Source organism: Tupaia chinensis, unplaced genomic scaffold, assembly GCF_000334495.1.
Source record: "Tupaia chinensis unplaced genomic scaffold, TupChi_1.0 Scaffold000316_1, whole genome shotgun sequence".
Lineage (NCBI taxonomy): Eukaryota > Metazoa > Chordata > Mammalia > Scandentia > Tupaiidae > Tupaia > Tupaia belangeri.
In genome coordinates, this window is record NW_006159809.1 from 5,845,003 (window position 1) to 5,869,425 (window position 24,423).

At 37.3% G+C, this 24,423-nt stretch overlaps 1 protein-coding gene across 2 annotated transcripts in view; it reads left to right on the forward strand.

The window, feature by feature from the left end:
• The window catches only part of EXOC6B (exocyst complex component 6B), a 682,873-nt gene that overhangs the window by 520,374 nt on the left and 138,076 nt on the right, over positions 1–24,423 (forward strand). For both annotated transcript variants that reach the window (XM_006151262.3, XM_006151263.3), the window contains exon 20: positions 15,256–15,329. In XM_006151262.3, coding sequence (XP_006151324.1) covers positions 15,256–15,329 — 74 coding nt within the window. The remainder of the gene's footprint in view (positions 1–15,255; positions 15,330–24,423) is intronic.

Consider the following 24,423-nt stretch of genomic DNA (forward strand, 5'->3'; position numbering starts at 1 on the left):
ATAAATAAAATTAAATAATTCTTAAAAAAAAAAAAAAGAAAAGAAAAGAAAATCACACAAGCTGGGCCAGCCTGGGATATGGTGTTTGAAGAAACTGGAGTCTACATTACTGACTGCACAATTCAAGTTCCAGACCCAGGAGCAGCTTGAGAAACATAACAGGTGCATATGCATGTGTGCCCAAAATCTTAAAAGGAGAGAGAAATGAGAGAAAAGGGATTACAGCATGACCCTACCTCCTGGGGTGTGCTTTTGCACTTTATCTCCTCCACCCCCCTCTTTTCTTTCTCTGTCCCTCTTTAGTGAGTGGAAATTAAAAAGAAAAACACACTAGGGGTGTGTGTGTGTGTGTGTGTGTGTGTGTGTGTGTGTGTGCCCCAAATCCAAAACAGATGGAGAAATGGAGAAGAGATTATGTCATGACTGCAACCCATGGGAAGTGCTTTCTCTCTCTTTCTCTGTCTCCCTGGTGAGTGCACGTGCCCTTTGGCAATAAAAAATAATGGAAAACAAACAAAAATAACACACACACACACACACACACACATGGGTTAAAAACACACGATGGGTGTGTGTGTGTGTGTGTGTGTGTGTGTGTGTGTGTGTGCATGCCCCAAATACCAATAGGATGGAGAAATAGAGGAAAAGGCATTGCTGCAAGACCATGTGTTACTGCGGGGTGCTTTCTCCCCATAGCCACCTGCCCTCATGTGGCCAGCCTCCTTCATTTCTCTGTCTTTGTCTGGGAAGCACACACATCCTCTGACAATTAAAAAGGAAGAAGAAAACTTACTGTGACAAAATGTGAAAAAACACTTAAGAAAAGGGTAAGACTAGCTACAGAAACCAGTTAGGAGTAGAAGTGTCAAGTAAAAACCAGGATGCCCATTTAAACGTGAATCTCAGAGGGGAAAAAAAATTGAGTTAAACAGTGAATAATTCTTTAGCATAAGCATATCCCAAGCACTGCAAATATCCTAAAGACTGAAAAAGTGTTGCTATAATAAGAGAGAAGCCAAAGAAGATTTGAGGAACAGTAATTTGAGTAGAAGTCTGGTGTAAGAAACCAGATTGCAGAGAGTTGAGTACTGAATGGAAGTTGAATCAGTGTTTGTAAACTGCTTTCAGAAATTGACCTGGAAAGAGGAAAGAAGGGGTTTATTACACTGACTCCAAAAATTTCAGTGGCAATTTTTCCTATGTTGCCATTGTTAAACCTGGTAACTTCAGACTGTTTAATTGTAAGTAACATCACACATTTTATAATAATGCAACTGAAGATGAAGGACAAGTAATTCCCAACTTACTTTCTTTTTAGGCATCAATAAAATTTGCCTAATAATTTTTCTTCTTTCTCTGCATTTTTTCCCTTATATGATGTGCCTTTCTGGAAAGATTCAGATCTCTTTTTTTTTTTTTTTTTAACCAAATCCCAGCAATCAGACCATTTAAGTTCTGCCCTTCCCTTCTGACTCACTGGAATCTCTTTGTCAGCTTTCTGCCTGTCAATGGATGGAAACAAGGTGAAGTGTAATACCCTGTCCAGGCAATTAACTAGGGAAAAGGGTGAGGTTCCCTACTCTCCCCTACAAAAACATTTCTGAGGACTTTTTCAATAAGGCCTATTTTAAAGACAGGAGTGTTTTTAATACCAGAAATGCTCATTTATCTCCTATACCTCCTAGCACTTACGGTAGTTTTTAAAATGCACCAGTCTTTCCTGGAAAGAGATTGCTTATGTACCTTAACAAAAAAGTTTGTTTTCCTTTTCCTTAAACTAACATAAATTCTCTTTAAACACTATTCTCTTTCTCTCTACACTTTCCCATGTGACTTCTGGAGCATGGTATTACCACTATACCACTGTAGCTAGCTTGGGATTCCATTGATAACTCGTTCACTCTCTTAATATTTTTGGTCTTTTTATTATTTTTTTTAATCTGTAAAAGTCTCCATAATTACCAATGTTTCTTTCATCTTTAGGACTTTAGGGTGTAGTTTCAGGTCCTAGGATTCCTTTGGGGTCCTTGGCTCTTATTTATCTATGAACTGTTAATGGAAAATCTAATGCCACATAACATCATTCTGCCACTTGTTATGGTTTTAATTTCATTTAATCTTTTTTTCTCTACAAGGCATCACTCAATGCAAAGATCACTCTTTAACTGAGTGAACGTAGCTAAAATATTTGATGTGTCATTTTAAATATTGTTGCCTTAAACAAAGAACAGCAATTTTTGCAAAGGCACCCAGTGCCCCTGGGCTCTACATAGGAATTTGCACCATTCTCTTCCTTTAAATCTTGAACTGAAATTGTTTTCTATTTTGTTTTACAATAAAGTTCCTTAAATTGTTTACTGCGTATTATATGTTAGAATAGACATAGAAATCAGAATCTTCATTTTCTTGTTTTATTCCTCTTAAGACAGTTTATTTCTCTGGTAGATGTGTGTTGTCATTGATATCAGTCACTAACAGCACCTGGACCCTCATTTCCTCTGGAGATACAGTGCACAGGACAGCCAAACGGAGACTGATCAACCTATTTACTTAGCAGCTGCATGAAGGCCCTTTACCGGCTTGCAGCTAACTCCTAGTTTATGGCAGATTAATTCACTATTAATTAAAAAGCCTATCTGTCCTCATTCTCAATCGTCTTTCAGAGAAAAAAAAAAGGCTAGGAGAATTGAACTTTAGAAATAATTTATGTATCCTTTTGGGGTAGGGGGTTGACAATTGCTATCACTTTTTCTTTCTTATTCTCTCTTTTCTTTCTTTCATTGCCAGAGAGTACATGTGCTACAGAGAGAAAGAGAGCACACACATGTGCATGCACGCATGCACACATACACACACACACGGAGCATGATTTTGCTACAATACTTTTTGCTCTATTTCTCCACCCCATTAGATTTGGGGCACACATGTCTGGCACTGTTTTTCAACATCCATAGCCTATACTTTATATTAAGGTTCAGTCTTGGTGTTTTACATTCTATGGGTTTGGACAACTGTAATAACATGTGTCCACCATTATTATTTCATAGAGATCACTCTCACTACCCTAAAAATCCTCTGTGGTCCACCTGCTTATATCTCTCTCCTGTCTGGCTGCTAGCAACCACTGATCCCTTACTATCACAACAGTATACCCTTATCCAAAATGCCATATAATTAGAATCATACAATATGCAATGTTTTCAGATTGTCTTATTTTTTATATGTATCCACGGTTCCCTCCATATATTTTCATGGTTCAATAACTCATTTCTTTTTAGCACTAAATGATATTCTGTGATCTGGATGTTGATTAATTCACCAACTGAAGCACATCCTGGTGGCTTTTAAGTTTTGGCAATTAAGAGTAAAGCTGCTGTATGGGACCAGCAGATGGCATAATAGTTATGTCACTTCACTCCCACGTAGTCAACCATGGTTCAAGTCCTGGACCCAGTGACTTAAAATTCATGCTGGGCACATGTGCATGCATGCCCAAAATCCCAAGAGGAGAATGGAGGAGAAGGGCTTTCAGTGTGGCCATCCCCTTTGGGGGATAATTTCTCATCTTCTGTTTCTCTCTGTCTCTCTGATAAGTGCATACGCCTTATGGCAAAAATCTCTCTTAAAAAAAGAAAGAGTAAAGCTGCATGTCTTCATTTCTGGTTGTACCTAAGTTTTTACTTGGGTAAATACCAAACAAAGCAGTTGTTGAAGTGTATGGTAAGGGTATGTTTAGGTGGAGTAGGAATCCAGAGAATCTTTCTCCCCACCTTGAAAACAATTGCACTGGCAGAATCATCTGATGTAATTACTTAGGAACTCTGGAATCTGTTGAAGATTTACAGATTCCAAGGGAAGGTTGGACCTGAACGTGGTCAATTTTTTTATCAATTTTATTGTTTACCACAGTAGCAGTTACCTATTTTCAATTCCTCAGCCCCATGGCAGGCAGCTATGCATGTTTCTGGAGTAGATTGCACATGACTTGTGGGAGCCACAGAGAGCAAAAAGGATTTTGTCCTCTTAATATCAGGGACACATGTTCTAATCACTAATCATTGTTTCTTTTCATAGAGGTTCAGACAAAGAAGTGGATATCCATTGTTGTTGCTCCTCCCCCTCTAGTTGAAGTGACTTTCAAGAGACTTAAAGGGCTTATCATTTGTTTTTCTTCTCTTTATTTTTCTCTTTTCCCCCTTTTGTGAGTGTAACATTAAAAAGTAGAACATTCAAAAGCAGCCTTATAATTGGGGAAAATCAGAAAGTGACTATGCAGGTCCAGGGAAAGAAGCAGGCTCAACAAAGGTGAGAGAAGGCCTCCAGTCTACTTGTCTGGCTGATTCTTGACCTAGACATGACCTACACAACAACAAAATAAAAACAATAACAGAAAACAACAAACACTGGAGAAGGGAAAAATCTGATTTCCAGAGTTACCACATTGTTAGTTTCAAATGTCCAGTTTCTTAAAATCATAAATCATACAAAAGAAACAGGAGAATATGAACCATTCAGAGGAAAAACATCAACAGAAATTCTTTTTTAAAAAACAAAACAAAACAAAACAAACAAAAATTGAAAAAAAACATGGAAGACTTACTAGACAAAGACTTTAAAACAACTCTCTTAAATATGCTCGAAGAGGACCAGCTGGTCTGATGTTTAGTCTCACATAACTGATCACATGGTTCTAGTCCCAGATATAGTGTTTTGGGAAATACATAATGCACATGTGGATCCATGCCCAAAAAACCCCAAAGGGAGAGAGAGATGGAGGAGAAGGGATTGTGGCATGACCATTTTCCATGGGAGGATGCTTTCTTCTCTCCCTCTATCTTTGTATCTTTGTCTCTCTCTGGTGAGCACATGCACCCCTTGCCAAAAGAATGTTCAAAGAACTAAAGAAAGATGTGGAGAAATAAAATGATGTATAAATAAGTGGAACTATTAATTAAAAGATAGAAAGCCTAAAAAGAAATTAAAAATAATTTCCAGAGTTGAAAAATATAACTGAAATTTTTAAAAATTAGCTATAAGAATTCGAAGGCAGACTTGAACAAAAATAAGAAGTAATCAGTGAATGGAGATTATTGATTCTGAGGAAAAGAAAGAAAAATTATTGCAGGAAAGCAGAGTCTAAAGGACCTGGTATAGCAAAAAGCCAAACAATATATTCATTTTGGATGTCCCAGAGAAGGAAGAGAAAAAGGGCAGAAAAATTTAAGAAATAATGGCCGAAAACCTCCCAGATTTCAAGAAAGACATGAATGTAAAAATGCAAGAAAATCAACAAACTCTAAGAAAAATGAACTGAAAGACCCACATTGAAATATGTTATAATCAGACTTTTAAAAGAAAGAGAAAATCTTGAAAGCAGCAAGAGAGAAGCAACTCATCACTAACAAAAGACCCTCACTGAGATACTGAGCCAGTTTCTCTTTACTAACTGGAATCCAGAAGGCAGTGGATCAATGTATTCAAAGGGTTAAAAGAAAAAAAATTGTCAACAGAGGATTCTGTGCCTGGAAAATCTGTCCTTCAAAAGTAGGGAGAAGTTAAGACATTTCAAGTTAAACAAAACCTAAGGGTGTTCTTTAGTATTAAAACTGCCTTACAAGAAGAACTCAGAGGAGTCCTACAAGGTCAAATGAAAGTATACTAGACAGTAACTTGAAGCCATATGAAGAAATAAAGATCTCAATCAAGGTATATACATGGGTGATTATAAAATATAGTGCTCTTATAACAATGTTTTTTTCAATTCCTTTTTGTTTTCTGCATGATTTAAGAGGCTACCACATTTTTAAAAATTAGTCTAAAAGCTAATATTATTATAAATTTGGTTTGTAACACCACATTTTTGTTTTCCATATTTTTTTGAAACATCAATGCATTGAAAAGAGTTATTAATTAATGTTTCGGTGCACAGAATGTATAAGGACAAAATTTTGTTACAACAACCAACATGGGTAGGAATGGAGCTATAAAGGAACAGAGTTTCTGTATGTTAATGAAGTTAAATTAGTGTAATTCAAAATAGAGTGTTATAATTTTAGGATGGTAGGTGAAATCCCTATAGTTAACCACAAAGAAAATAGTCAAAATATGCGAAGAATGAAATGAAAAAGAAATTTAAACATTTCATTAAAAAAATGAACTGAACACAAAAGAATGCAGTTATACAGGAAATAAGGAACTGAAAGGGCATAACCATATAGACAACAAATAGCAAAATGACAGAAGTATGTCTCTTTTTACCACTAATTACTTCAAAGGTAAGTAGATTAAACTGTCCAGTCAAAAGACAGAGACTGACAGAATGGATTTTTAAAGTGATCCAACTCCATGCTGTCTTCAAGAAATTTGCTTAAGATTCAAAGACACAAATAGATTGAAAGTGAAATGATGGAAAATGATTATTTCATGCCAATTGTGGGCAAGAGACAGCAGTAGTTGCTAAGCTATCAGAAAAAATAGACTCTAAATCAAAAAGTCTTCCAATAGATAATGGCAGATATATTAATGAAATGTTTGATGAAGCAGGAAGTTATAACATTTATTAATATTTATATACCTAATAGACTGTCCAAATATATTAATGAAAGACTGGCAGAATTGAATGGAGAAATAGTTCTGTGCTAACAGTTAAATAGTTTAATACCCTACTCCCAATAATGGGTAGAACAACTAGAGAGAACAAAAATAATGAGACAGAAAACTTCACGTTAAAAAAACAAATTGCTGGGACCAGCAGTTAGCATATGGTTATGTCGCTGGACTCCCATGTAGTTGACCACAGTTTGAGTCCCAGACCTGGTGGCTTAAAACTCACGCTGGGCACGTGTGCGTGCATGCCCAAGATCCCGAGAGGAGAATGGAGGAGAAGGGATTGCGGCATGGCCATCCCTTGGGGGGTGATTTCTCACTTTCTGTCGCTCTGTCTCTCTCTCTGTCTGTCTGGCAAGCACATGCTCCCTATAGCAAAAACCTCTCCCAAAACAAACAAACAAACAAACAAATAAAAAAAAAAACAAATTGCTGTTAGGTTGTCAGAAAAGTCATAACTTATTTTTCTATCTTTCTGTGCAAAAACACATCCTAAGTTTTCCAATGACCCAACATAATAGACATATACAGAACACCCCACCAACAACAAAACCATGCATGTTCTTCCTAAACATGAGACGTTTTCTGGTATAGACCATATATTGGGCCACAAGTTAAGTCTCAGTATAATTTGAAAAGTAGATAGGGACAGCCAGTGGTGTAGCAGTAACTCAAGATGGTTCTGAGTTTGTGTTCCAAAGCCTGTTTGTGCATGATGGGCACATGTTTACTCATGATTTGAGCTGCCTGAAACTGGAGTGGACTGTGGTGTTAAGGCTCTATTGAGTCCCATCTTGGAAGAAATAAATACATAAACTTTTTAAAAGGTAGATACTACACAAAATATTTTTTCCATATACAATTGGATGAAGTTAGAAATCAGTAACAAGTAAGACTGAAAAAAATCATGAATTTGTGAAGATTAACAACATTTTTTACAAGTTTATTTGTTTCTTTCTTCCATGAGAAACAGAATGCTAAGAGGGTCTGGAGCTAAGATTCAGAACTTTCAGTGTCAACAGTCAGGACCATGGTCAGTGGTCATGTTACAGGAGGCACAAATGGGCATAATTTCTCCCAGTTTCTTTGGTGGGTGATTTTGTTAGAAGAACTAAACCACTGCCAAACAGTGTTATGATCAAGTCCACAGGAGTTCAGGGCCCTTTCTAGATCTGGAGCTGGAACCACAGTTGGCAAATCTGCCATCTGGGTCTGATTCCACTCTCTCATAAAAGTCTTCCCCAGGGCTGGCCCCTTAGAGCAGTGGTTAAACGCTCTGCATGGAGCGTCTCACATGGCCAACCTTAGTTTGAATCTCAGCCTTGACAGCTTGAAAAGCATGCCCTGTTCATGTGTTTGTGAGCCTCAAATCCTGATGAGATAGAGAAATGGAGGAAAAAGGAATGTGGTATGACCACAGCCAATGGGGGTGTGCTTTATCTCTTTCTGTCTTTTTCTGTCTCTCCATCTCTGGCAAGCACATATGTCCTCTGGCAATAAAAAGAAGAGTCCCCCTGATTTGGGGGCTTTTTCAGTGTTTCACAGTTTCGTACTTAAATCTCAGTGCTCACTCTAATCCATAGACGTCTTCAAAATTATTGTTGCTGTGTGGGGATATGACTGAGGGACCACCTATTCTACCATCTTACTGATGTCACCCAGACTTGGGACAGTTTTTACAGGCTAATGGGCCATTTATATATTTTCCTTTGTGCTTTGGTCTTTTCTCAATGTTTTTGTATTACTTTTGTTATTATTATATTGAGCTGTGAATTATTACATGTTCTAGATACAGGTTCTTTGTCAGACATATGATTTGTGGATATTTTCCCTAAGTCTATGGCCTATGTATTATTTTTCTGTTTATTTACTTATTTAAGTATTTCTTATGGTGATAAGGACACATACCTGAGAGCTATTCTCATAAATTTTGTGTGCTGTATAATATTGTTAAGTTGAAGCACAATAGTCAACAGTTCTCTGCCCTTCTTGAAGTGTGAGCTATAATGAGGGGACTTCAAATAGTTTATGGGAAATGGAATTAATGTATGTTAGTTTTAGTGCAAAAAGTTTTTTAAATCCATGCATAGGTTTTTAAATAACATTTTTCATGAACTTTTTGAAGACTACTCATATTTAAAATAAAAAAGAGCAAAGAATAATTTGTATCACGTCATCATCCCCTATGTAATTTTTTATGATCACATGTTCAGACAAGCACTCTTACACAAATATAGTTAGTTGAGTCTCCAAAGAGCTTGCTTCCCTTCCTCCTCTTCTGTCTCCTTGACATCATCCTTTGGTTTTACTTCCTTATGTTCTGGCCGACCTTTCTCTGACCAGCAGGGCCTGGAGTGGATTCCCTGTGGAATCCATCAACTCCTCTCTGTAATTAGCTTAGTAGAGCCACTGTGAAGTGATGCAAGAAGGCTTTCGCTTCCCTAGAGCCACGCTCCAAAGTCTAGCACACCCCTTATCTGTTGCTCCAGGGAGCCAGATACCAGGAAACCATTATGTTAATACACCAACAACAGCCCTTATTTTTTCAGTCCCACAAAAAACACATGTGACCTGACATGATCTTAAGATATAAACAATGAAAAAAGATACCAACTAGTATCCAGTGTACTTTAGACTCTAAAGTACTGAGTTTTCTTACTTAGCTGTCTTTTTGACCAAAACCAAATTGTTACTCTATTCAGAAAAAGCAGATGATACTATCTTACTCAGTTTGAACTGCAAGTTCATTGAGAGCAATAGTAAACTGTTATTATCTAGGGTCCTCTTTAACATTTTGTAGATTATCTTTCATGTTCTTCTCATGTTTTCTTCCCACAATTCGTATTTTACCTCTTTGCCAGGTATTATACTAGTTTTACTTCTCTGAACTAAAACTGTATTTTATTTTATTGCTTATCTTCCTTTGAAAATTGATCTTATTCTATGGACAATTTGGAAAGTTCTAAAGAATGAGTTCTATATTATTTCTCTCAACCTGGTTTTGACAAGCTCTCAAAGGTCCTATCAAGATGTACAGATTACAGACTAATACAGTCATTTCGATTTCCTAAAGCCTCTTCTAACTCTAACTCTACCATTTTATTCTAATTTAGTATTTTATTTTCTCTCAAGTATTTTTTTTCTCTCATGTATTTTCTTCAGGCAAATGTGAATGTACCAGATAATTAAAGTTAAAAATATATATATGCTTTTCCTCTTCCAAGTCACAGTTTGCTGGTTCTAAGATCAGCTTTAAAGAAGTTTAGAAAGCATTTTGAAATTATTGGAATCCCTCCTTTTTCCCCTGTGGTAGCTTCATTTCAGTATAATGTGAAGATTATTAAAAATATAAGTTGGGACCAGCAGATGATGTAATGGTTACATTGCTGGACTCCCACATAAGTTGACTACAGTTCAAGTTCCAGACCCAGTGGCTTAAAACTTACTCTGGTTTGTGTGCATGAGTGTCCAAAATCCTGAGAGAAGAATGGAGGAGAAGGGATTGTGGTGTGACCATCCCATCTGGGGGCGGGGGGTGATTTCTCACGTTCTCTGTCTCTCTGTCTCTCTCTGTCTCTCCGACAAGCACACATGTCTTATAGCAAAAATCTCTCAAAATAAAATATATACAAATTTATAGGATATTTTTGAAAAACTAATATTTTTATTTATTCATTTATTGATCTATTTATAATTGAAATGGTGCATGTGTTCACCAGAGAGAGAGAGGGAGGAAGCACCCCTCAATTGGGTGTTATCACTATGCAATCACTTCTCTTTCATTTCTCCATCCTGATGGGATTTGGGGCACACATGCACACATGCCCTATATATCTTTCAAATTGATTACAGGGCCAGAATTTGAACTGTGGTCAGTCATTTTGGGTCAGAGGGGATAGCCCTAATGGGGCCAGCCCTTGTTTTTCAAAATGACTGACACAGCTCATAAATTTATGTGTAAATAAGAGTGTAAGGAATTGTTGAATTTTTCGTAAGCAAAACAAGTTGTGATCTTCTTTCTTTTCCTTTATTGTCAATATGCCTTCTTTTCTGTAATTTTGTATATCTCTTTTTAATATTTTAGTTAAATTTTAAGAGAGATTTTGGCTATAGGGTGCGTGTACCTGCGGGAAAGAGACAGACAGAAAGTGAGTAATCCCCTTCCCGCGGAGGGGATGGCCATGCTGCAATCTCTTCTTCATTCTCCTTTAAGGATTTTGGGCACATGAGCACACATGCCTGGCATTTCAAGCTGCCAGGACTTGAACTGTGATCAACCATGTGGGAGTCCAGCAACGTAACCATTACGCCATCTACTTGTACCTCATTGATTAATTTCGCATGTTTGCAAATTGGATCTTAGACATTGTGAGTCCCTACCATAATTGGACAAGGACAAGATAGAGCTGCTGGAGAGAGAGCCAAGCTCACTGGAGAGTGGTGGTACTGCTTAGGGATTCTGCTAACCTGCACAAGTTTCACAAAAGGACTGAAACTTTGACTTAATCCCCAAATAAGAGGAGTGAATTAAAGGTAAAGGTCTTTTGTTAATTGCAGCAAGCACCTTGACTTCCTTGATGATGTAGAAGCCATATGATAGAATTCCAGGCTTTGAAAACTTTGGTCCTAGCTTAGGTCACTTAGAGACCAAAGACCTACTATAGATCCTGGGATCCAGAGACAAGGCCAGAAAGGAAGGTGTCATCTGTGTCCTATGTTTCCGTTAATTCCACTGGACCACAATTTCACGGACTTATCCCTTTTTATGAAAGAAGCAAAGTTGTCAGTGATGTCTCTCCAGGGAGACCTCTTGTATGTACGGATAATCAGTTTGCTTGTGTGACAGCAGACCAGAGCCTCTTGCCACCCTCCCATATATAGTTTCACTCCTCTGTCAAACAGCATCTGGGAATTTAGATGTACAGACCAATCCCAGATCTTCTTGTATGTATTTCTATATACATATTTGGACTATACACAAATTCTCATTTTATTATTTAAAATAATCATACTTTCTTATGCTGTTAACATTTGTTATATATTTTTTAAATTGACTCTAAGGGGACAGTCATGTTTCTAAGGGTATACTGAGTCACAAAGTTACAGATCTATTTTATGTATTTATTGAATTTTCCGATAATACAAATAAAATTGCTGTGCTTCAGCTAACACACTATTAATTAGTCACATCAATTTTCTTCAAGTGAAGCAATTAAACATGAAAACAAAAGTATTTTCCTTCAATTATTCACCAGAACTGAATTTAAGAAAGGATTAAGAGTTTGGTGTAATGTTCTCTTGAAATTTAATAAAAGCCATCAAGGTATCTGCATATATGCCTGGAAAATTGCTTCTAACAACTAGTAGCTAGATAGATTCAAATGATGATTTGTGAACAATGATTAGAATTTTTGTTCTTTAAAAGTATATGCTATTTGGGGGCTTCTTAGACATAATAGGTTGTGATAAAACTCTTGCCCTGCTTTTAAAATAATATGAACAACTTCAGTTATCTTTCCATATATAGAAACATTATGCAAAACGACATAAAGCAATTAAATATTTGCCTGTAAGTAAATTTACAATGCCAGTTCACTAATTTATCAATGAGTGGTAGCTGGATTTCTTCTTGTCTTTTGTCCCAAATATAGAACAGTGTTTCTTAACCTTTTTTGAGTCACCAGCCCTCTGAGGATTCAGCAAAAGCTGTGATTTGTCTTCACAGAAAAATGTATATTCACACAAAAAACTAATTATAATGATAATCAATTATGATATGCCAGCACTCTGCCAATTGCTTTACGTGTATTATTTCATTGACTTCTCATAGCATTATAAGAAATGTTCTGTGTTATCTTCATTTTTGAAATAAAGATGATGAAGTTTAAGAGAGATTAAGTAATATGTGTGCACGTCCATAGAGTTAGTCAGTGAAGAGCTGGAGCTTAAACTCTGAATTTGATGACCCCAAAACCTATGCCCTTAATTATTGTGCATGTAATTTGGGGGAGTTCATGAATTCTGAGAATCTGCTTATTGATTTTCAAGTTAAAGACATCTTAGCTATTGTAAACTAGAGATTTTTATTGGCAAAAAGAGTATTTGTGGTTAGTGAATTTTGCTATTTGTGTAATTTATTTAAATTAAAATGCAGTATTTGTTGAACATCTGCTAATTTGAATCTTGTTTTGTTTAGTGATATAGTTTTCATCCCTAAGGAATTTACAGTCTGCATGGGAAGTTAAGAATTGTTTTACATACATCAAATAATGAGAAAAGAAACAAATATAAATTTACAGTAACTAAACATTTCCATAGTTATATATAAAAATTAATCTCTTCACTGTGTCATACTTGATACCATTCTCATTCTTTGATTCCCTGATTTATAAAATGGAAAATCAAATATAAAAGGCCACCATATCCTTTGGAAACCTGGAATATTCTATATGTCATAAAAGTGAGTTCTGTAAAATGACTCTTGAGAACTAAATACATATCATATCCTGATTCCTGAGTGGATTCTTCAGCTTTAGCTATCAATATTAGTTCTAGGGATTATGCCCAAAAAGGTGGTTCAAGAATGTGTAGTCAGCTTCCAGTCATTCAAGCCATGTATCACAGAATAATTCTGTTGAGTTGGACAATGTCTTGATAGTTGCTGCATTTTGACTCTACAAGTAGGGGTCCTGCTAACAGAGAGACTTTAGATGCTTCCGATGATGCAGGATAGACTTGAGTCCTGTAAGATCAGTAATGATTATCTGCCAATTTAGAAGAAACCATCAAGCATAGGAAACTTACTTAAGCTGATCACCTAACAATCAAGACTATCAAAAAGAATGACTATAGCTGTAATTAAAAGAACTACTTTCAACAAGAGCATAATATAGGGAAACTACATTTGATGTGAACAGCTCCTGTATATGAGGTTATCACAGATGATGGGGTACATTATATCAAACATCCTGCTAACATGGCCTTTAACAAGTAGTTTTGAAATTCTTAAAACCTCTATTACTTAGGCTACATGTAATAGAATTAATTAACAAATGGCATTTAAATGTTCTTTTCAAAGCAAATAGAAACTTTAGTATGTTAATCATGCTATATAGTTTATCTTCTTCCATTTATTCGAATGTCTGCAATATGAATATCTGTAAATAGTTGTATAATACATTTGTACCATGTAGTTTAGTGAATTGTTTTTATGTCATTTTGCATACTATTTCTATATATGGAAAGATAACTGAAGCTGTTCACATTATTTTAAAAGTGGGGCAAGAGTTTTATGACAACCTATTATGTCTAAGAAGCCCCCAAATAGCATATACTTTTAAAGAACAAAAATTCTAATCATTGTTCACAAATCATCATTTGAATCTATCTAGCTACTAGTTGTTAGAAGCAATTTTCCAGGCATATATGCAGATATCTTGATGGCTTTCATTCGATTTCAAGAGAACATTACACCAAACTCTCTATCCTTTCTTAAATTCAGTTCTGGTGAGTAACTGAACGAAAACATTTTTGTTTGCATGTTTGCTATGAACAGATACTGAGTTGTTCTGAGGTAAAGGGTAGGTTGATATTAAATGTCCATCAACTTTGGCTTCACAGAGAGAACTGAAGATATACTGACTGTCCAACTTCTTAATTTGCTTGGTGCGTGTGTGGTGTGCATAGATGTGTGTGATGGGAACATAAGACCTTTTGATTTCATAATAATCATGGCTCAGGGAAAATAAAACTTGACATTCTTAACTGTTACTGGTATTTGTCCCTATAGCCCTGTACAGTTATCTTCTTGTTAATGATGTAGAAGCCAGAGTCATAAAGTGAGCATGTACCCAAGGCACTACTGTAAAGTGCAAATAGCATTCCTGTGGCCTCTTCAACCTTAGACTAAATTGGGGTAGTGGGAGGAGAAGAAAGAATTTTGAGAGTGGAATAGGAGTAGAAGTTGAGGACAAAGAGTCCACTAGAGATGTGCAAATGTTCCCTGGTTTATTCAGATGGATCTTTTCATATCTGCAAATACTTTGCTTGAAAGCCAAGCATTGGATCAGGGTAGCCTCTGCTGCTGGTGTGTGCGTGTGTGTGTGTGTGTGTGTGTGTTGGCAATAATGCAACCATGAGATAATACAAATAATCAGTGAGGGAATAATTAATGATGTGGCAGGGAATATTTTTTGATAAATGCTTGGGGAATGAGGTGACAAGCGTGAAATTAGAAAATTCCTTCAGCGATCTAAAATATAAATAGCTTTCGGAACTGAAAAGAGTTTCACAGCTGAAGATTTTATTGTGTTGAGAGGAAAAACTTTTTTCTCTCCCCCATTCCCTCCTCCTTTGCAAGTTGTTTGTCCATTCACAAAACAAATACTCTGAAGCCCAGCGCGGCTCATGGGAATAAATTTCAGGTCGAATTAGTACAGTTTCCTTGCTGTCAGGATGCTGGAATTAATGGTGTTTTGATGACACGAATTTTGAAGGGCAAACAAAGAAGCTGAAGGGCGAGAGACATGACTCCTTAGAAGCTTGGTCCTCCTCTCCCCCAGCCTCTCTTGTCTTCCCTGTCATCCGTCTGCCAATCTCCCTGTCCATGGTTAGTTAAAGGCGCTTTTTATCCTCTTTTCTTTCCCACAGAGTTTGCCAGATCCGGCCCGGTGCCTGGGTTCCAGGAGGACACGCTGCAGTTGGCCTTCATCGACTTGAGACAAGTAAGTCTTTGTGTTTTTGTTTTTTGTTTTTCTTTTAAGATGTGTGACTGAAGACCATCAGGTCTTAAGGAAAAGGGGAGGGGAGGGGGATTGGCATTGGCGATTCACACTGGAGACCTAAGGGTTTTTCCCTGTGTTTGAGGCCACCTCTTTTATTTAGCTATCTGGGATCCTTAGCTATGGTGGAGTTAAAGGTTTTGTGGGTAGAAGGGAAGACAGGGGGGTGGGAGGAGGGACCCAGAGAGTAGAAGGACTCAAGTGACCCTCAAGTGATGCGACCCATTGTATTGTAGTTGGCTTCTGCAGACACAGCGAAAAGATAACTTAGCAAACCAATGCTAAGCAGGTGCACTGGTGCAGAGACTGCCTGCTTGGAGAACTTTTGTTAGCAGATAGAGTGGCCAGTAGCATTTAAGAAAATGCAATATTTTACATTCTCGATTGTTGGTTGGGTTTACTGACTTTTTCCTCCTGCCTTAAGTCTTCTCATCACCTCCTTTGTAGAACATGGTCAGCCATTAGTGACTAAATGGTCATTTTGAAGATGATTAGCAAAGGCCAAGTCATGCTAGCTTGACAGGCAAGCCTATTAACGTAACATGATGAAATCTGGTACTGAGGCATACGTGAACTTTGGCAAACCCATTAGATAGAAAGAGTCATTCTATAGGACTGCTTCTTGCAGATTGAAATGGGTGGGTTGGTAGGCCTTGGTGGTTTGGATATAGTGGAGCGGAATGGGCGGGGGCCCAAAGAGGGAGAGAGTTAACTGCGCTCTGTCATCTCTTCACTCTGAAGATGGATGGGGTTGGATAGAAAGTGTGAATGAAGTAAGAATCAATGACTGATGCTTCTCTCCTATTAAAACAATCTTTTTTTTTTGTCTGTTTTTAAAAGGGGGCTGGCTTTGTTTCTCCTGCCATAATGATGCAGTGCCTCTTGTTTTCAGAGCTGACATAGTTTGCATTCTGAAAACTTTTAGATGCCCAGGGTATTTCTTAAAGCTGTAGGACCCCTTGTATTGGTAGTCTCCTTACCACTGTGACTCGATTCATGCTGAAACAGCTTTTAACCCATAATGGATGGCCTGAGCTACCCCTGAATCCTTGTAGATGGTCAGTGTAATCTGTCATCTGATGACAATTCTGGAAAGCCCTGTTAAGCAGGAAACAGAAAATTGTGTGTCTATAGACCCGCCTAAGTTTGAGGATTCAGGCCGTGTCCCAGAAACGTGTGTCAACTTAATATTTGGGGGTGGTCGGGGGTTTTCTTAACACATGAAGGCTTTCCCAGCATGGCCATGAATGGAACTGAGTATCTCTTCCCACACTTAAGACCTTCTACCTGTGGATTTAGCAACTCAACTGGACATTCAGATTTTAACTCTTTGATTTATGTAAGATTGTAAGATTGGGATTTTGCTTTATGGTTTTGTAGGTTGGTATCTGTTGGATTCCCTCCAACCCCTTTCCACTGCCCCCTGTATCTTTTCAGGAACTTCTAAGCCAATTGACTTTTCTTGGAAAGCAGAAATCGAATTTCATTGGCAAAACACATCCATGGAAAATTTTTTCCATTTTCATTATTCATGAGAACGAAGTGTGATCATTCTCTCTAGATTGTGATTTTGGTCCCTATGGAAAGCAACTAGTGTTCACAGAAAATGTTAACTAAGAGAGTTAGTTAGAAAGCACAGCCAGAATAAGGTGGATCTGAGCCGGGGATGAATGCTCAAGTATTTGTGAGCACTCAGCGAGCGCTGTTTTTATGTCTAAGTTCCTATTTTCTGTAACATTTATGTTCCCAGAGGTTTTTTTTTGCAATGTTTTAGTGGTAGAAACCAAAACTCTAACATTTTATTGATTATGAAAGCTTATGCCTCTTCCTATTGGATCTATCACCTAATTTCTACTATGTCTGTCTCTATTAAAGGGATAATTTTTCTAACCTAGATCATTTGAAAAACTTCCTTAGCTCTTGGGCTAAAGCTCATTATTATCAGGCTTCAGGTAGGTTGGAGCATTGTGAGAACATGGTCCTTCCACATCCTATGATTAAAAAAATGTATCTCTTTGCAGTGCATCTTAGTCATTCCCAGAACTTATTTAAAGTGGTGTCTTCTTAACTGTAGTTCAAACTATAAGTATGAAGCTTGAGAATGTTTCTAGAAGAGCTATCTTGACATGAAATGATTAAGTGTCCTTTTGCATGTACTTTTCAGAATCCCGATTGGAATTTTGAATTTGGAGGTTGGAGGCTAATCTTAAAAATCATGTAGTATAAACTATGACTTGGTACTTAAATTCCTGTATAGCACCCCAGACTAGCTTGAATATTCTCCTTGAGGAGAACTCACTGACTCAAAGCAACAAGTTCTACCTTAGAACTATCTAATTATTAGAAATGTATTTCTTAAACTGGTTAAAATTTTGTCTCATTAACATCAATCCTTTGACTATTCCTAGTTTTACTAGTGCATTCCCAATTTGGTGGCATGGGCTTGCTATTCCTGATTTACTAAACTATCTATATGCTAGTAATTGAGTCTTTTTCACATGTAACATTATTATCTATTTCTCATCTAGTCTATATATGGTTGACTTTATGGACTAAAATTGGTGACTTTACTATCATGGGTCCATGTTTTTCTTTCAGACATACTATTAGGAACCTGGATTTTATCATTTTAGAATGACCTGTGTAATCCTTTTCAGGTTTTGATTAATTTATCCAGTTTATTAACTGGTTTAATTATTACATTTTTTGTAGATCAAAGGTAAAAATATTGAACAGGAATGGTCGAGGTTAACGGAAGATGTGAACATTAAGGCAAGGAATAGGGCACACATTCATGCAAGAATGGGATCTACCCCTCCCAGTGTGGTATGCAAGGATATTCTTTTATAGTCATTGAGTGTATTTGCCTGACTGGTTAGTGAGTATATCATTCTGATGATTCTTTCATACTTTTTGCTTTAGAAAGTTTCAAACACTGTCAACTGAATGATACATTTTTAAAATATTCAAAAGATGAAATATTTGATGTAGTCATCTCTGTATAGATTATAATAACAGAGTGTCATTTTAAAGCTGTAGAATTTCACTAGGAAGCAGATCAGATGTGGATAGCAAAACTATTCATCCTTTCTCACCTGTCCTGTCTCGTCTCACTTCCTACTTCTTAAGGAAAAGAGTGAAATGACATTTTGAATATATAAATTTCCATGATATTTTACATTTGTATAGCACATCAGAGTACATTTACATACATATCTCATGTGTCAGATTTCTGGGTTTAGAAAACCTACTATTAATAATGATGTGAATTAGACAGTACAAATCAAAATCTGAAACTTTATAACTCTTTTTATTTTTTTCTCTATGTATAAATCCATAAAACTAGGATTACAGTACACCTTTATATATATGTGTATTTCTATCAAAATTCAAATTTGGTTAAATGCTGAATCTTGATAAGGACAATGCAAAGGCTCATTTAATATTAAGTATACTAAAGTCAAATGTACACCCCAGTACAAATAATTGCTGGCTTTTAATAATCCATCACTGGAAATTATAATACAGAGCTAATAGTAGATTCTTAAGAGGTTATTTGATTCTTAAACAATACTGTGGCGGGAACCAGCAGTTAGCGTAATGGCTATGTCACTGAACTCCCTCGTAGTTGACCGCGGTTCGCATCCCAGACCCGGTAGCTTAAAACTCACGCCAGGTGCATGTGAGTGTGTGCCCAAGATCCCGAGAGGAGAATGGAGGAGAAGGGATTGCGGCGTGACCATTCCCCCTGGGGGGTGATTTCTTGCTTTCTGTCTCTATGTCTGTCTGGCGAGCGCACGCACCCTATAGCAAAAACCTCTCAAAAAAAAGAAAAAAGAAAAAAAAGAAAGAAACTCCAACTTGTATTCCAGTTGGGATATAAGACGTATAGAAGACATTGCAAATCAGGACTAAGATTGTGTCTACTAAGTACAAAAAGAAACCATGAAGTGGAGAGGCCTTTGTGAGCCAGAGTATTATAAAATATTTTATAGAAAAGGTGAAGGTTAAACTGAAAGTTAGACATTGATGGGAAGAAAGTATTTTAAGCATAGAAAATAGCAGGTTTAAGTTTTATTTTAAAACATAGATGTGTGTGTGTGTGTGTGTGCATGTATGTGTGTGTGTGTGTGTGTGTGTGTGTTTTGGTTAGAATCAGTACTGTCTTTTCTGTACTTTATTAGGTCAGTTTAAAACTCCATTTCTTTTGTTTTGTTTTTGTTTTTAATTTTGACAAAAGGTGTGTGCACTTACCAGAGATAGAAGAGAGAGAGAGTGAGAGAGAGAGAGCACCCCTATGGGGTGTGGTCACACTGTAGTCCCTTCTCCATTTCTCCATCGTGTCAGGATTTGGGTCATGCTTGCACTCATGTCTGGTATGTGTTATAAGCCTCTGGGTCCAGGATTCAAACTGCGTGGTAGGCTATGTGGGATCTAGCTTCCTTAATCACTGGGCCATGGAGCCGGCCCCAAACTCCATTTCTTAATTTCCCTTGTTTATTACTCGTTTTATTCTTTTCAGCTTGTGGACTGATGTAAAAAGATTTTTTTATGTCCTATCTGTTCTCATCAAATGCTGCTAATCACAGGCTACCCTGAACCATTTCACATTTCTGTTATTCACATTCATTATGTGATATCTTAAAATCTCCAGACAATGTCTTACATTATATGTGTAATTTATGCCTGCTCACCTTACGTGTTTGACCACAGGGAGAGGTTTGAGGCTTTTCTTTTCTTTAGTAACATCACGTTATCTCTGCTCCTTGACCTTAACTGTTACTTACTTCCGATATGCCTGTTTTCACAAAGCTGAATGAACTAGGTTGTGACATTGCATCAGATCACCTGAATGGAGCTTGTTGGCAACGACTCTTATACAGCAAGCCATCCCAAGATATCTAGGGCTTTTTTTAGATTAGGCAGCTGATATTCCCTCTAGGCCATTTATTCCCCAATTTCTAACCCACAATCTAAAGTAAACACAGTGCATTTCCATTGCAGACACTTAACTTGCCTTAAAAACAACCAAGAGTACCTAAGAGAAATAATTGTATATTTCTTTTGAGATGTTGAACAATTCTGATGCTTTTCCTGTTAGAAGTGTAGAGTAAAATCAATACTTAAGTCAATACAAGTTAGGAAAACTTGAGAACAACTCGAGACTTAACTGTGCAGAGCTGTCCCCACCCCCCACTTCCCATTCTATCTTAATCCTATTCAGTAAAATTTTGGGTCTTTTATTCAAAATGCCCAAGTCGAATGTACATTATGTTGTTCTAAGAGGAACATTTTCCCTTTGCTTGCTTGCTGTGGCTCATATGGAAAGATCTCAACTTTGCTCAGTAATGTGTATGTTAGTCCTAATAGAAAACCCATTAAAATCAAAAGCTGATTTTGTCTCATAGAGCACGTATCAAAATGAAATAGTATGTTTTAATATTTCACTTTAACCAGTCTAATCTATCCCCTGACTAGGAGACTTCATAGGCAGTAGAGATGTGGGGAGAAGAGGCTTACATCTCAGAAGGCCTGAGGTACCAGTCTTCTGTTTTTCATTAGAACCATTTATCTTTTAAAAGGAAGCTATCTCCCTCTTGTACTTTTTTTTTTTTTTAATTTTTACCAGAGAGTGTGTGCATTTGCTTGAGAGAAACAGAGAATGAGAGAGGAAAGGTGAGAAAGCACCCCCTGTGGGGTATGGTCATGCCACAATCCCTTCTCCTCTATTTTTAATTCCTTTGGGGATTTTGGGCGTACACACACACACACACACACACACACACACACACATCTGGCATGTTTCTCAAGCCACGTGGAAGGTCCATGTGGAATCCAGCTGCCTTCACCACCATGTTACAGGCTGGCCCCTTCATGTACTTCTTTATTATTAATTTTGAACCTGCTATTGGGTTTTGGGGAGTGGCTTGTAGTTTCCCAAGCATTTCCTGAGCAGTTGTTGGGGAGCCTTGATTGAGAAGTTTGAGAGGGAAAGGTAGTAGGGCAAGTTTGTTGTTTTTTTGTATAGGGAAAGTTTGTTGTTTTTTTGTTTTGTTTTGTTTTTTGGGGTTTTTTTTGTTTGTTTTCGAAAGAGACATTCCTAGTGGAGGAAAATGATAATGTTGTCTGAGAACCCTGAAGCAGTGATGAGTATGGACCAACAATATTATCAGTAGAAATTCTCACCAGGTACTCAGTTGAAGTATCCTGTAATTTCAGATTGTGTATGATTTTAAATAATGGCCTGTAAAACAGTCGTCTGCACTAGGGTCAGAAATCAAAAAGTCTTGATAAATCATGGAACTGGAAGATGCCATTGCTATGACCGATGTGGAGATGGAAGGCTATAAAGTGCATTATGTTGGAGAAGATTATTTGTGCTACCAATATAGTAGCATGTGTATGTGAGGAGGGCAGATCAGAAATGAAATCCAGAGAAATCATATCCCAAAGATACTTGGTGGTTAGAAGAGGACATAGTAATATATCAGACCACCTGTACAGAGCTCTTTACTGATACAGAGCAACCAAAAGTTCTTGTAGACCATGTTCCATGTCTTGACGTAGGTACAATAAACATTTGCATACAGATACAGACTTCCCTAATCAGGAGGTATTATTCATTTGTTCAACTCTGGGCCCATCATTGTTATAGACAATGGGTATAGAGCAATAAGTAAGACATTATTTCTTATCTTTATCAAGCTTACATTCTTGTGTAGTTGCCCATGCTTGTAAAGCAGGCACTTTTAACATTCTGTTCTTTCCCATATTCTGTTGTGTTTTTCTTGGGGGTGGAGTGGGTAAAGCAAAGCAGAGAGTTTATTGAAGGAGAGGGAAGGAAAAACAGAGCTCCCAACAAGGAGGGAGGGATCCCAGAAAATGGGTTGCCATCCTATATCCTCTCTTTAGATGGCCCTGGTGCTTCAAGGAGATGCTGCTTTATCTAGATCTTGATTTGGTGGTTCATGTTAAATTGTTCAGTTGTAGGGACAGCTGCAGAGTTTTCTGGCAAGATCCTCAGGGCAAGACCTATTCTGCTATGCACTGATAACATGGGCTTTTAGAAAAGAATTTTTAGCTATGGTTTGGCAGCATGGCATAAATAAGATGGTTAACTTCAAAAGGTGGTCCTTTGGTTTTGGAAGCAGAATTTTCTGGTTATTTTGATAAAGTTGTTTTGCCCAAATTGTTTTGACAGATCTCTTCAAGGTGATACCTCCAACATCAAAGTAATACGGACAGGAAATTTCTATTTTTAAGTAGGGGAGAGCTAATATCTTCTGTGCCTGGTTCTATGAAAAATGTTAATAGTATATTTAGAGAATAGACTTCACTGAGCCAGATCTTTGACCTTATGTAAGCTAAGGCTGAATCAGTAATATGCAAGGTAGGGCACAGATGAATAAGCTCTTGAGCTATTAGGATGCAGTAGTAGCATCTACAGACCAAATATATCTCCTTAATTACTTGAGACATTAGTAATTTGAGCAGTCAGGGAAAATTTAATGGAAGGAAATGCTAGTAATATGTAACAAATTCTGGATGTGCTGAATATTCTTGGGTGATTGAAGGAGAGTCTACTCTAGAACTGCTGAGATTTCTTTTCTCATCTCACACTAGATTCTTAAGTGGGGAGGAGATGAGCTCAGAAATTCCACCTCAGGACCATTTTGGCTTAACACAGAATCCGTTTTTTTCAGACCAGTGTATCATGAAACAATATCTAGACAGAGCATATATCTTTTGTATAGAAAGATACAAAATGTTATTTAAGTGCCAGGGAAAAACCCAAACATTCAAAAGGCCAAGTAGCATTATAACATGTTTGGATGGCCATTTTCTATTAACTATCCTCTTACTATAGAAATAATTTTTTCACCTAAGAGATCTGATTTCCTAAAATCATTATGGAATTCTTTCAGCAAGTTGGGAATGAGAGAAGAAGGAATATTAGTAATAAAGATAACCACAATAAAACCATGATAGTCTTACAAAAAGTAGACTCCTTTTTGATTTCTTTCTCCCTTTTTTCCTTTTTTTTTTTTTGAATAGAGAAGTGGTCCTTGAAGAGAGCATAGAAGACCTGAAGAACCTCACTGTATATTTTCCAGTGACTCAAGCACACCCACTTAGCAGCAGTGTAGGCCCCAGACAATTGATTCTTTGCACAATTGTGCTTGAGGGAGAGGGAGCTTCTGGACTTCTTTGGGGGGTCCTTCCTTCTAGACAATTTGTGTATCTGGAAAGGCTAGCTCATGATAATCCTCAAACTATCTAAATGGCAGATGGGTGAAGGTCCTTTAGTTAGAAACAGATGCTGACAAACCTGCATAGCAGGAGACAGAACACCAGGCTTTTGATATATTTTCCCATTAAAAATACATTGGGTTGACCTGACTCATAGATTTCTCAGCAGGCTAACATTATCCACTGTCATTGTTAACCCATATTGCAACAGTCTTGGGTTAGATGGGGAACCTAACTAAAGCTTGGTTGCCCATCACTTACAATTTCAACCTGGAGGCCGGGCCCTATCACTTAGAGTGTAAATCAGAATATAGAACATCCTTCCCAATAGGTATTAGGAGAAACTTTTCCAGAAGTATGAGTCTAGGCTGCAACTCTTCTACCTCATCGTTACAATAGGATGACTGTAATTGTTGATGGGAGCATGGTGCCAACATTACTCTAGATAACTTTGTACCAATCTGTCGGTTCAGAGGCCAGGGTTCATTCCATTTTAGCTCTGGAGTGGGAGAATCAATGAGCATAGCATAATACGAAGCCACATAAAAATTTCTATTTTAGTCTGTAGACAGCGTTGTTGATTCCCTCATGGTACATTGTAAGAGACCTAGGAAACCCACAAGATAGAATGCTGTTTGGACTGAAACAAGGGACAGCACCACTCTCTGCTTCTGTGAACCGGCCACGACTGAGTAATTCAGGAAGTTTCTCCCTTGCTTCCAGCATACAATGTGAATATGATTCCCACAAACCTGGAATCTGTGGTTTCTAAGCCAATCATTTCTTT